The sequence below is a fragment of the Anolis carolinensis genome, chromosome 3, assembly GCF_035594765.1.
Source record: "Anolis carolinensis isolate JA03-04 chromosome 3, rAnoCar3.1.pri, whole genome shotgun sequence".
Lineage (NCBI taxonomy): Eukaryota > Metazoa > Chordata > Lepidosauria > Squamata > Dactyloidae > Anolis > Anolis carolinensis.
In genome coordinates this window covers 55,797,462-55,812,218 of record NC_085843.1, presented here as the reverse complement: position 1 = coordinate 55,812,218, position 14,757 = coordinate 55,797,462, and the positions used below count along the sequence as shown (strand labels likewise).

The following is a 14,757-nucleotide window of genomic DNA, read 5'->3' as shown; positions in this document are numbered from 1 at the left end:
CACAGAAATTACCCCTAAGCCTCACTCATTCATTTTGCCTGGGAGAAAATAATGATGCCCATGAATTAAACTGGAAAGTGGTAAGTGGATGTGGGCAGACCTGCTCTGTCATAAGTTTTGAGCATGTGAAGTCCAAATCGGTTCACACCAGGTTGCATTTTCACCTCTTGACCAAAAAAGCTCTTGAAACATAAAATGGTAGCATATTTTCACTAAGAATGGAGGAACAAAGCCAATTGCAAGCAATAAGATGTTGGAAATAACACTGTGAAGAATCTGCAACATCTATGATATACATATTGTGAGCTGTGTTCTTTGAAAAAACTATACCACAGGACAAGTTTCCTTCTATGACTGAAACCACACATTGCAGATTTAGATCCGAAACAACAGGCATCAGGTATCAAATCTGACTACCACTTGAATCAACGAGCTGTACATACCACAGCCCAATATCAATCTCCATGTTTCTTTCATCTTTATCTAAACAAAAACTAGTCACGGCTTCATATGGAATTGCCTATTTCACAGTTGCAGAATATTCTACATGAATGCACTGTCATACAAATGCAATGGGTTTTTTAAAAATCTTAGAAACACAGAATGTGAATATTGGAACAGTATGCATACTGCATGTGTATATTTTACATTATGTACAGTCTTAGCTTGCAGTTAAGTGAGAAACTACAGCAAGACATAACTGTTTGGAAGAAGTTTGTCACTGGTTCCCTCTGAGGCTGTGTTTTACCAGCTTAGTTTTACCAGCTTCACCATGTGTCCAGTTTACATGTACACTTGGTACCCATCACTAGTCAAGCAACCAAAAAATCAGGTTCCCAGCATGCTAAGATTTGGTGAAAGCAATGGACTGGATAATAAAATCATAGATCTGGAAGGACTACAAAGATTTTCTAGTCCATAGCTCCTGCCAAAGTACTTCAGAGAGATAGCCATCCAACCACTTTTTAATGATCTGCAGTGGCGGAAAGTCCACAGCTCTTTGCTGCCCACTGCCTACCTTCAATCAGAACTTTCCGTGTCAACCCACAAACAAATTTTGTTTGGTAAAACACAAAACTCCAGCATAATGATGAGTTGTGTACATGAGATTCTGCTGTAATATTGATTCCATTTTGCCTTCTTGCTTTGCAGTGCCCACAACAAGAATCCTTGCGACTGGTGGGGCATCAAACAATAAAGCAATCTTACAAGTAATTGTAACTTACTGTATTTGGGATCATGGTGTTTTGTGGGACTAAGAATATGTGAATCTTCCAAGATCATTTAGTGGGTTTCCATGGCAGAGGGGGGAATCAAACCCTAGTCTCCAGAATGATAGCCCAGCACTCAAACTATTATACAATGCTTGCTCTCCTTCATACACACACACCAACAATTTATAGAAATCTATCAATTGTTATGCAAATTTTGTGTCCCCTCCAAAAGCATGCTCTTTGCACTAAAACCCCTACTTATGTTTCTGTGCAAAAAGAAACTAAGCACAAGGTTACCAACTGAGTTTAATAGTTGAGCAAGGATTATTTTTCCTTTTATTCCTAATAAAAGCTCCTAGAAAAAAATAAAACGCGAATTACACCAATAAAAAGTATAATCTATATTAGGCTTGCCCAAATAATTCGTTTTCCCCGTTAACCGTTATTAATTCGTTATTTTCGTTTGTTTTGAAGCAATTTTGAAGCATTGGTTGTCACACGTCTGGATATCGCGGTTTCGAATCGCGAGAGGCCGTTTTTCGTTATGTCGTCGTTTTTTTCGTTAGGAAAAAAAAGCTTTTGCAAAGCACCCAAACTCCCACCATTCAGGCCCTTCCCTTTTGCCCCTCAGCAAAAGGGGCGTCACGGGCTCAGCCAATGGGAGGGGGCGAGGGGGAAGGAGGCCGAGGAGGAGGAGGAAGACGGAGGGGGGAAATGGCCGCCGCCGCCTCGCCTCAGCAGCTGATAATAATTTATTATTATTACCTCCCAAGGGTGATCTCCCAATAGCCTACCGAGGAAGGACTGGGCCAGGTTTCTGTCTTCGGGAGGGAGGCTCTCGCGTGTCAGCGCCCAGGAAGGCGAGGCCCGCACGTCGGAAAGGAGGCACGTCCACGTGTCTTTCCTTTCTTCTTCCAGGAGGGAAGGAGGGGGAGAGGGAGGTCCCCCCTTGGTTGCCCTCTTTCCCTCCCGAAGTGGCTCTTGAAAATGGGGCGCTTTTCCCCTTCCCCTCCCGCCCTTCCCGCGACCTTCCCCAAGGTCTCCCCCGAAGAGCCCACCGACCTTTCCTTTCCTTCGGGCGGCGTCCTCTCCTCCTCCTCCTCGGAAGCCTTGCGGGGAGGATGGGGCTGGGAGGGAGGGAGGGAGGGTCGCTTAGGAGGCGGAAGGCGAAGGCGGGCGAGGGGCGCGGGCGGCGCTGCTCATGCCTCCCTCACTGCCTGCCTCTGCTTCTCCCTCTGCCGCCCCCTCCTCCGCTTCCTCCGCCTCCTCCTCGCAAGGCGCATCCAGGCGGGCGGAGGCGGCGGATCGAGACCCCTTCCCCTCTGCTTCGTCCTCCTCCGGCGGCTGTCCTCCCTTCGCTCGCTCGCCCTTCCCTGCCTGCCAGGCCTGATACTCAGAGGTTTTGACGTCTGTGCGAAGCTAGGCAAGTGGGGTTTATATATCTGTGGAAGGTCCAGGGTGGGAGAAAGAACTCTTGTCTGTGGGAGGCAAGTGTGAATGTTGCAATTGGTCACCTTGATTAGCATTGAATAGCCTTGCAGCTTCAAAGCCTGGCTGCTTCCTACCTGGGGGAATCCTTTGTTGGGAGGTATTAGCTGGCCCTGATTGTTTCCTGTCTGGAATTCCCATTTTCTGGGTGTTTCTGGGAAGGTAATGGCACTCCATGTAGTCATGCCGGCCACATGACCTTGGAGGTGTCTATGGACAACACTGGCTCTTGGGCTTAGAAATGGAGATGAGCACCAACCCCCAGAGTCAGACATGACTGAACTTAACGTCAAGGGATACCTTTACCTTTACCTATATACACACACACACAAACACACACACACATATGCAGGGACTATATATATATACACAGTATATATCACACACACACCAATTTAACAAAGTTTCAGCCACAAAAACAAAGTTTCTGAAGTAGAACAATGACTTTCACAGTAAAGACAACCCAATTTAACAGGAAATAAGACTTTCAAACCAGGAACAGATTTCTGCAATTATTAAAAAATGGTTTATTATAAAAGCTATGAAAATTCGCCAAAAATCAGAGGATAAGGGAAACGTTCCAAATTTTGGTGAGCTATCAGTTTTAAATGTGTTCTACCACTGTACCAAGTTGGAAGAAGATCACTCAAAAAATGAGGGTGGGAGAGTCCTGTAAAGTCCTCTCCCTCTGTGCTGTTTTTGGGAATTGCGCATGCGCGTCCGCCATTAACGAATTAATTTAGAAAATAACGAATTTCCGTTAATTTCGAAAATTTTTGGGGGCCAAATTCGTAAATAGCAACAAAAACGAAAAACTGCCCCCTCTAGTTTTGAAACGAGTTTAGAATCAAATTTTTCATGGATCGATCAAGCCTAATCTATATATATTAAAAAATGTAATGTTCGTTTTACTATGGAGTAAACAATAAAACCACTGAACCAAATCACACTAAATTTGGCCACAAAAGATATAGTCATCCAAAATATGTCTTTCAATTAAAAAAAAAAACCTAGAAAAATAGTCCAAATTACAGAGGATGAGGAAGAGCCTTTCTCCCCCTAACTGCCAGTTAAAGGTAGGCTCTGCTGCCTTTAGCCCCCCCCCCCTCCCGCTGCCTTTAGGCCCCGCCCCCTTCGTATCCTAGCAACTCCCTCAGCCAAAATGGCACCAGGGCACAGGCAGAGTGCACTTAAGCCTGATCCACACTTCCTATAAAATACAGATTATCTGATTTGAACTGGATTATAAGGCAGTGTAGACTCAAAACAGCTATATTACCCATTTATAATCTTATATTATCTGCTTTGAACTGGATTATCTTGAGTCCATACTGCCATATAATCCACTTCAGTGTGGATTTGATACAGCTGTGTAGAAGGGGCCTCATATAATCCACTTCTAAGTAGATAATATAAGATTATAAATATAATATGAAATAATTACTGTGGTATAATAATACAGAACAATATAATCTCTAAAGCCAGGACAGTAAATAAAGAGCAACACTCTGAAAGCAGGGAACTTGGAAATTCCAGAAAGGAAACAATCAGGGCCAGCTAACACCTCCCAAGAAAGGATTTCCCCAGGGAGGAAGCAGCCAGGCTTTAAACCTGCAATGCCATTAAATGCTAATCAAGGTGACCAATTCCACAAGGTAGAAAGCGGCCAGGCTTGCAAGCAGCAAGGCTATTCAGTGCTATTCAACCTAGCCAACCAAGATTTCCCCTAGATAGAAAACCCCCAGGCTTTGAAGCCACGAGTCTACTCCGTCCCATTCAACCTGGCTTAGGATGGCTGCCCTATGTAGAAAGCAGCCAGGCTTTTAACCTGCAAGACTATTCAGTGCAATTCAAGCTGGCCAAACAAGAATTCCCCTACAAAGGAAGTAGCCAGGCTTCAAAACGGCTCTTTGATTGAAGGTGCTACTCCAGCTCACCAAACAAGGACTCCCCTAGGTATAACACAGCCAGGCATTGAAGCTGCAAGGCTATTCAGTGCAACAGAGGATTAACCTTGGTAGAAGGTGGCCATGCTTTGAAGCAGCAATACTACTCTGTACTACTGAAGCTGACCAACCAAAGATTCCCCTAAGTAGCAAGCAGCCAGGCTTTGAAGTAGTGAGGCTACTCATTGCAATTCTAGCAGCCCAAAAAACCATTCCCCTAGAACACAAGTTCCTATTCCTTTGTATTCCAGCTCACGAAACAAGGATTCCCATAAGAAGAAAATGGCCAGGCTTTGAGGCTACAAGACTATTCACTGCTATTCCACCTGACCAACAAAGCATTCCGATAAGCCAAAGCAACGCGTGGCTGGGCACAGCTAGTACATTATAAAATAAACAGTTTAAAACAACAATAATATGCATTCACATTCTTGTGGCATCGTATCAGATTATATTGAACTTTGTTACAAATGCGCAATATACCTTCAGCCTGAGGTAGTAATACCATTGCCTCAGAATATCAGTACTCCTTCTCAGATACATGATCCTCACCATCCTGCCACATCAGAACATGAAGTGAACAGATTTTTAAGTGGTTTTGCCAACTAATTATTATTCAATACAGCATGCTAGAGCCTGCATTTTAAAATCCTGTCATTCTCTTCCTTTCATTACACAGGAACTTACCAGAACTCCAGCGTCACAACATTGTGCTGATCATCCTGAAGATGGGTTCAGAAGCCCTTTGTGAATAAATGACGATCACCTGAAAGAAGACCAAAGTTTTACTAAGAAAAATCAACATCAGAATGTATGATCAGTCCAGCCCTGGAAAAAGGCCAAGGCCTCATTTAATGCTAACAAATTAGAAAGTCCCGCCAGCATGGGATTACTGTTGCTTGCCATTGCACCCATGCCAATATCCCTTCAGAAAACAGAACTTTTGGTCATGCAATCAGGTCCTGGCAAAAACATCAGATCACTTGGGCTACATTTCATCGTGAACACAGTTTGACTCAAGAGCATCCAGGACAAAGCAGCTCAATATCCACTTGTACACTTATCCACGCTACCATCTCTAAGGACTGGGAGGCAGATTGTCTGAGATACAAAAAATCTGTCAAGTAAGCAACTGGAGATGGGAAAGCTGCACATGGCACATCAAGCAAACCTATCTGCAGCAACAGGGATCCATTCCAGGGGATGCTGCTTTACATCCCAGCAGTATACCACTACATGATACACACACAGCAGGTGTGGGCAAAATGTAACACACACAGCCCCCCCCCCTCCGCCATTTATATAAACTCCAGATCTTCCTTGTTGCTGAATTTGGTGCTCTGAGACTGACATCAAAAGTACTGTGGAGGGGTGTATGTGTGAGAGCTTTTATTTTACTGTGTTGCTTAAATCAAACTCAACGGGTCTAACATTTTAAAGGAGATTCATGCTTCCGGAAGCTTGCAGAAAGTGCAAACCCTCCCCTCTCTTTTAAAGAAAATGAGGAGGTTTTTTAATTGAAAAATTTGGTAATGGAAATGTCATTAATAAATTCTGATTGCACAAAGGCAACATGAAGTGTCATGGAACCAAGTCCCAGGGCTGAATTTCCAAGCCCTGGACCAGGAGTCATAACATAAATAATCCTGGAAGCACCTGGCAGAAGAAGATAGAAGAGCCTGGGAACTCGGGGTTGAAAGTGTAAACAATTATAATTGGTAGAGTGTGTCGGAATAGTAGAAATGTGATACAGGGGGTGGGGTTTGATGATGATATTTGCGTGTGGTGTTATGTTGCATCAGAGGTGATAAAAATGATTGTATGTAAACATTAGGTCATTCTCGACTTTTTCCAAAGTCATGTATTCTTCAATAAAGATTGGATTTGAGAGCAGCTATCTTTGATCTGCGTTCAGACTGGTCCTTTGAAGTGAGCCTGACATTTAAGTCGAGAATCCCGATCTCACCCTCCTGCGGATTTGCAGTGAAGTGATAATGAGTGGAGAAGGCGATCAAAGCCTAAATGGAGCAGAGAGGCCTTTGCCAGGGGCCCGGCCGTTGGGGGAAGAGACGCTGCAAGCCATAGCTTCCTCTACGGGGTACCCCAGGCCGAACGGCGTGACCCAGAGGATTCCCAGAGGAGGAAGAGGCGTCTCTGCGGCTGCAGAAACCAGTTGGGGATCTGGAGGAAGCATGCCGGAGACCGTGGCCCTGCGGTTATCAATCCTGGAAACTAATTTATCCAGGCTGTCGGAAACCGTGGGGAGGTTGGTGCCACTATTGGAAGAGAATCTCCAGAGGGAGCCCACCCGATATGGCGCCGAGAGAGAGCCAAGTAAAGAAGAAGCTTGGAGCCAGAGGGGCCAGCGCGCCTCAACGCAGAGCCCCGTGGCGGCGAGGGGCGAGGGGGATGAGGAATACTGGCAGGAACTGGAGTTCCGAGACAGAATGGCACGCGAAGTGGAGCGCCAGCAAGCTCTGGGAACTCTGAGGCCGCCAACTCCAACAGGACTTCCAACCCCCCGAATGGGCGTCGGGGTGGAAAGACCACTGGGGCCAGGGATCGGGTCCAGTGGATTGGCAGACGAAGGCGGAGAGGAGCCGGAGATCCAGGAAGAGGAGGAGGATGTGCCGTACGACGAGGGAAGGCGAGGTGCGGGGGCTACAGCGAGGCCCGCATTCGGATGGGTGGAAGGGCCGACAGCAGCGGCAGAATTTCGGGAGCCGCGCGGAACGACCGCCGGAGTGGGGCGCGGCGTGTTCAAAGGGGCCGTCCAAGGAAACCCGATGCAACCCTTCCCCATGCCTCCCAGACAGCATCAACGGGCCGCAGAATGGATGCAAAGGAGGGAAGAGCTCAAACTGGAATACGGAGGGGAATCATCTGAACTGAACTTTTTCCTCATTAGCATCAGAGGATATATGGAAGACAATGCACACACATTCCCCTCCGAAGGAAGCATGGTTCGGGCCATCGGCAACACACTAAAGAGAGGAGCAGCCAGCTGGTATGTGCAACTACATGCCAGACGCGACCCGTGCCTGAGGTCAGTACCCCGCTTCCTCGCCGCACTGGAAAACCGGTTCAGAGACCGGCTAGAGCAATTGAGGGCTCGAGACCAGCTTAAAGGAATAAAGCAGAGGGACAAAACGGTGCCCGAGTACGCAGAGGAATTCCTCCATCTCGCGGAAAGGGTGCCAGAGTGGTCTGAAGTGACCAAAGTGGAGATATTCAAAGAGGGACTACGCCCCGAGGTTTTCAGTTGGGCAGCGCACAGAGACGACCCAGAAACACTCCAGGGCTGGATACAACTAGCGGGGCGCGTCGAATCCACCCTGGCCCAAGTAAAGCGTTTCAGGGGCGGCGGCGGCCAGCAAAGACCGGTGGCGAGGGGTCGAGGAGAAACGAGGAAGCAGGAAAGGCCCGGAGGGAGGCCGGGGATCCCCTTCAAAGGAGATGACAACAAACCCAAGCCGGGATGCTTTGTATGTGGGAAGACGGGCCATCGAGCAGCAGAATGTTGGGCCCGGAAGGGGGAGCCGCCAAAACCCTCAAAGCCCAAGCCAGCAGCCGGGAGACGAGCGGAGGAGGAGGTGCGAGCCCCAGAATCTCCGGAAAGGCTGGTGAGTCGAGACAAACGCATGCTAGTAGTGCCAATCTGCCTATCGGGGCTAGAGAATCGGGCCACCTGCAGGGCATTCGTGGATTGCGGTTGTTCTAGGAACATTATAACTCCGGAATTAGCAGGAGCGCTGAAATGCCAGCAGACGTTGCTTGACTCCCCAATTGCATTTTCGCAGCTAGATGGATCAGTTGCTGCTGGGGAAGTATCTACGAAGGAAATACGGGGGGTCCCATGTAAAATAGGCAAATGGGAAGGAAGAATATCCTTTGTGATAGCCCCTATTGCCACATACCATGTAATACTAAGGATCTCATGGCTCGAACAGGCAAATCCTGAAGTAGATTGGAGAGGAAAGAGCCTAGCATTTAAAGAACAACAAACGCAATGGGAGATAAGCAAAATAGCAGGAGAGGAGGACGAGGGAAATGAAGCAGGGGAAATAGACCCACAGCTATTGCCACCTGAATACAGAGACTTTGTGGATGTTTTCAATCAGAAAGAGGCAAGTAAATTACCTCCCAAGAGGAATATAGAAGTAGAAATTGAAATAACCCCAGGAGCAAACTTACCAAAACCAAAAGTGTATCCCATGTCTGTTCAGGAGAAGGAGGAATTGAGGAAATATATTGATAAGAACCTGGCGCGAGGCTTCATTAAGCCATCCAATTCTCCTCTCGGAGCCCCAGTGTTATTTAGGAGAAAGAAAGACAACTCTCTAAGATTGTGCATTGACTATCGAAATTTAAATGCAATTACTAAGGACAATAAATACCCTATGCCCTTAGTAAAGGATTTAATTACCGTATTGAAGAAAGGGAGCATATTTACTAAACTGGATTTAATTGAAGCATATCATAAATTAAGAATCAAACCCGAGGATACTTGGAAAACTGCATTTTCCTGCGCATTCGGCCATTTTGAATATAAAATTTTGCCATTTGGGTTAAAAAATGGCGGCAGTTGCTTTATGCAGCTTATAAATGAAATACTGCACCCATTGTTGTACCGAGGAGTATTCATATTCCTTGATGACATCTTGATCGTGAGCGAAGATAAAGAAAAGCACGTGGAATTGGTCCGGGAAGTTTTGCAGAGACTAAGGGAAGCAAAGCTGTATGCAAAACTGTCCAAATGTGAATTTAATAAAACTCAAATTGACTTTCTGGGGTATCGGATATCTCCAGAAGGGTTAGCTATGGACCCGTCTAAAGTATCAGACGTAAAAGAATGGGGAGTACCTCAAACAAGGAGGCAATTGCAATCATTTCTGGGGTTTGCAAATTTTTATAGATCGTTCATAAAAGGCTTTGCGCAAATAACCGCACCCCTTACTGAACTTTTAAAAATAAAAGGGAAAGGGGAGACAGCAAAAGTGAAAGCTCCTGGCGCCAAACTGAGTTGGACGCCAGAATGCCAAAAGGCATTTGAAACCCTAAAAGGATGCTTCACAGAAGAACCCATCCTAAAACACCCCGATATCCGGAGCCCTTTCATAATCCATTGCGATGCTTCAGACTGTGCATACGGGGCAGTACTATTGCAAAAAGATCAAAATGGGAACTTAAAACCTTGTGGATATTTGTCCCGGAAGTTCAGTGAAACTGAAAAATGTTGGCCCATATGGGAAAAAGAAGCATTAGCCATATTAAAAGCCTTAGAATGCTGGCGACACTTCCTCGAAGGGAGCGGAATCCCATTTGAAATTTGGTCTGACCATAAGAACCTCCAGTATTTAAAATCTCCTCGAAAATTGTCCCCCAAACAAATTAGATGGGCACAATACTTCAGCAGGTTCGATTTCCAATTAAAGTTTTTCCAAGGGAAACAGAATGTCTTGGCAGATGCTCTTTCACGCATGCCTCAACACGAAGGCATAACCACAGCAAAAGAGGGAACAGTATTCTCTGATAAACAATGGGGCTTAGCTGTCAGTACAAGAGCGCAGACCCAAAGAGAGAACACTGCTATTATTAAATTCGACGAGGAGAATAGTTGGGGAAAAGAACTGAAACAGTCATACGAAGGAGATCAGTGGATCGCATCCAACGCAGAAAAGGGGGAGCAGAAGGGGGGATTCTGGTTTGTGAACAAGAAACTGTATATCCCAGCAATATTAAGGATTAAGATTTTGCATCGTTTTCACAATAACCAGAGCGCTGGTCATACAGGAATTACAAAAACAACAAAGGCAATAGCAAAACATTGTTGGTGGCCAGGGATGAGGAAGGACATAAAGAATCATGTTGTTCAATGTGATGATTGTGCCAGAAATAAATCGAGAGGAGGGAAGCCAATGGGATTATTACAAACAGTAGCAGAACCTACCAGGCCTTGGGAATGTGTAGCTATGGACTTTGTGGGGGAACTGCCGGTTAGCAAAGGACATCGTTATATTTGGACAGTATTAGACCTGTTTTCCAAACAGGCCCACTTTATAGCACTGACGAAACTACCATCGGCAGAGAAACTAGCTGAATTGTACATAAACCATATTTACAAACTTCATGGATGTCCCAGTAGAGTGGTCAGTGACAGAGGGGTTTAGTTCACAGCAAAATTCTGGGAAAAATTCTTGGAAATGCTAGGAGCAGAAAGGAGTCTAAGTTCTGCTTTTCACCCCATGACAAACGGGGCAGTAGAACGTACTCAACAGACGCTTGGGCAGTTCCTTCGAATGTACTCTAACATGAGACAAAATGACTGGTCTAAGTGGCTGGCTTTCGCAGAACTAGCTTTTAATTCGACTATACATTCCGCAACAAATAAAACTCCCTTTGAAGTAGTTTACGGGTATGAAATACAGCCTCTGCCCCAGTTGCCAAGATGGACAGAGAATGAAGAAACAGGGGCAGGGAAATGGAAAACTCAAATGCTAGAATGCTGGAGTCAAGTGACTGCATCCTTAAAGGAAGCACACAAAAAGTATAAAACATTCGCAGACAGAAAAAGGATGGAAGGCGATAAATTGGAGGAAGGAGATTTAGTGTAGTTAAGTACCCAAAACATCAAATTGGGGCTGCCTTCGAGAAAACTGGGCCCCAAATATATTGGACCATTCAGAATACAGGGTGTTATCAACGAAGTAACTTTCCAGTTGGCATTGCCAAAAAGTTTAGGGAAAATACACCCAGTATTCCATCGCAGCTTACTGAAAAAGTATATGGGTACTTTGGACAAAATGGACACATAGAGTTATTGTTTGATTTATTTCAGAATTGTGATGAAAGAAGCACCGAAGAGGAGGATGGAGAAAAAGAGGGCGCCATGTCATGGAACCAAGTCCCAGGGCTGAATTTCCAAGCCCTGGACTTGGAGTCATAACATAAATAATCCTGGAAGCACCTGGCAGAAGAAGATAGAAGAGCCTGGGAACTCGGGGTTGAAAGTGTAAACAATTATAATTGGTAGAGTGTGTCGGAATAGTAGAAATGTGATACAGGGGGTGGGGTTTGATGATGATATTTGCGTGTGGTGTTACGTTGCATCAGAGGTGATAAAAATGATTGTATGTAAACATTAGGTCATTCTCGACTTTTTCCAAAGTCATGTATTCTTCAATAAAGATTGGATTTGATCTGCGTTCAGACTGGTCCTTTGAAGTGAGCCTGACAATGAAGCATGATCCATGGCAGGTACCAGAGAAAAGGAAACCGGCCAACTAATATTACTTACTCTAATGCAATGTTTCTCAAACTCTGCTCTCCCAGATGTTTTGGACTTCAGCTCCCAGAAATACCAGCCAGCTTACCAGCTGTTAGGAATTGTGGGGGCTGAAGTTTAAAACATCTGGAAGATAACAGTTTAAGAAACTCTGCTCTAACGCATATCAAGCAACACCTGAATGGTGAAACAACACATCCATATACAGACATTTCAGAATTAAAGGTTGGGTTCCTGTGATAAACCCAAGACAGAATTAAATGAAGATGTATTACTACTATGCCTGTTGATCATCTAATCCTCAGATTAGTGTTATCATATAATGCCTCTCCAATGTAATGCTGACTGTTATATGGCATTGCAGCCTACAACAATGCAAATAGGGTAGAGAGAGCACATATTAATGTCCCTCAAAAACATTTTCACTCTTGCATTCTCTTTTTTATTTACATGCTTTAAGAACATAAGAATAGCTATGATGGATCAGCCTATCTAATTGTTTTTGTTATTATTAACTGATATGAAGTTGACTTCAACTTATGGTGACCCCATGAAAGCAAGACTTCCTAAGATCTTGCAGATTAAGGTTCATGATTTTCTTGATTAAGTCTAACCAACTCTAATGTGGTCTATCCCTTTTCTTTCTACCCTACCAGTGTGGCTACATTTATGTCACTGCCATTTAATAATATGGAATCGAACGATCCATGGTGAGTTAAACTCATGAACCTAGGGCCCCACTGTACCAAAGTTCAGTGACTAGTGCTGCCACATTGAAAATGCCATACAGCTGTTTAGAAAAGGGGATTTAAACAGATGTTGCTTGTCACAGAACCCAGGTACAAATAACATATCTCTGAAATTCTCTCCTTTTTATTAACTGCTGTCAAGTCAATTTTGCCTTATAGTGATCACATGAATAAAGAGCTCTAAGTCACCCTTGCCATCATCAACCAGCCTCCCTCAGGTCTTGCAAAATCAGGGCTGTGGCTGCCTTGACTGAGTCTACCCATTTACAGTGTGGTCTTACTCTTCCCTTACTGGCTTCTACATTAACAAGTATTGTCTTTTCTAGTGAGTCATGTCTACTCATGATATGACCAAGGTATGACAGTCTCAGTTTGGTCACTGTGGCTTCTAAGGAAAGTTCAGGCTTGATTTGCTTTAGAACCCAAATGTCATTTTAGCAGTCCACAGAACTGTTCTCCAGCATATTTCAAATGAGTTAATTTTCTTCCTATCAGCTTTTTAAAAATCTTTCCAGGTTTCACAATCATACATAGAAACTGGAAATACAATGGCATGGACCATCTAAAGTGTAGCAGTCAATGATATGTCTTTATACATCTTGCCTAGTTCCTTCATAGATGCCTAGCTATGAAGTCTTCTTCTGGTTTCCTGACTGCAGTTTAGAGAGCCAAAAGAATGGAAGAGGGCAGCATACAGATCTCCCAAGGCTGTTCTTATAGTCCTCAAACTCCTCCCCATCACAAAAGATATGCTGCAGAAATTCAGGTGTGAGATCTATCAACAAATTATGGTAAAACAAAATTTGTCTATAGCATATAGGTGGCTGGTTTTCAGATAATATAGCACAAACACATGTCAGCAATGTGGAAGTACTTCTTAAAAAAAACAATATACACAGCAGAGATTGAAACTTCTTGTGTATCCCATGCTCCAGTTATGCTAATTCCAGAGGAGAATGCACACTGCCTTTGGACAGCAACTTAATCCTTATGCAGAGGACCTTGAAGAAATCAGGAACAACATGTTACATTGCCTTTCAGTATCAGGACAACTCTACCAGTAAAGGATTTGTTAGCTAGAGTTGAACTTAGGTCTTCCTCAAATCTTAGGCTATCTCCCCGAGCAATATGACATTATATATATTGTAAAAGATATATTGAACTACAACTCTCTTCATAACTACTGTTTTATGATGGGAACAAGGGTCTTTTGGATAAACTGGTATAAACATGCATTTATTCTTCAAATGCAAAAATAATATAAATGGAGCCCTCTCTTGCTAAGTGCTAGGTATGCCACTCTACCTACTGCTATCGTTGGTCAGATAGCTGTGATCCCTTTTGCTTAAAAATCACAACCTGGAACAAACAAACAAAAGAAGGCAGGGGACCAAACACTTCAACTGCATCTCCTACGTGAGGTCTGATGCGGCAACGTAAATCTCCAAATGTGATCAGGAGATTCATCAAGAGGAGAGAAATGTTATAAGAGCAAAAGTTGTATCTCTTTCACTGCTTGAGTATTTGTGTTGCAGCTGCTGAACATTCCTCATTACTGCCTCAATATCTCATTCAAGCTCTTTACAGGCAGCCCTCCAAACTGTGCCAGCCAGGCTACAAGCAAGGTCATGATCTCTGGCTAGGAGAACCATCTGGTTGAAAGTAAGAAGGTCTGATCAGGGCATGGATGAGAAAACACTTGGGAATACTATGCATGCTTCCCTGGCTTCCATGGTGGAATAAATGTGAGAAACAGAATGCACTGAAATATATAAATTAACCGAACCCAGTGGACTTTTGCAAGTTCTTTGATCAAGAGTTATATAATAGATGTTCAGCCTATTTTTCACAAGCTGATGACCTCCAGATGTGTTGGATTACAATTCCCAATAGCCTCAAGCCATCTTGTTCACTGGCTATGGTCAAGGACATCTGGAGGGCATCAGGTTGGGGGGAAAGCTGGTCACCATGAATCAGAAATGCCTTGGTAAAAAAATAGGCCTGTTTCTCTGCTCTTTGCCATTTTCAAAGGCACAGAAACTCTGAAGAAACAAGAGAACTGTCAGTTCATCCAT

General features: G+C 44.3%; 1 protein-coding gene across 1 annotated transcript; it reads left to right on the top strand.

Moving 5' to 3' along the window:
• Positions 1-7,236: 7,236 nt before the first annotated feature.
• LOC134297409 (uncharacterized) lies at positions 7,237-11,847 on the top strand. Its single transcript, XM_062974957.1, has 2 exons — positions 7,237-8,271; positions 11,487-11,847. The coding sequence occupies exons 1-2, from the start codon at positions 7,435-7,437 to the stop codon at positions 11,592-11,594; spliced, it is 945 nt and encodes a 314-aa protein (XP_062831027.1). The 5' UTR covers positions 7,237-7,434; the 3' UTR covers positions 11,595-11,847.
• The last annotated feature ends 2,910 nt before the right edge of the window (positions 11,848-14,757 follow it).

Coding starts and splice junctions, on each gene's coding strand:
- LOC134297409 (XM_062974957.1), top strand. CDS start 7,435: ATGCAACCCTTCCCCATGCCTCCCAGACAGCATCAACGGGCCGCAGAA. Junction 8,272..11,486: donor CAGAATCTCCGGAAAGGCTG/GTGAGTCGAGAC, acceptor GATTTATTTCAG/AATTGTGATGAAAGAAGCAC.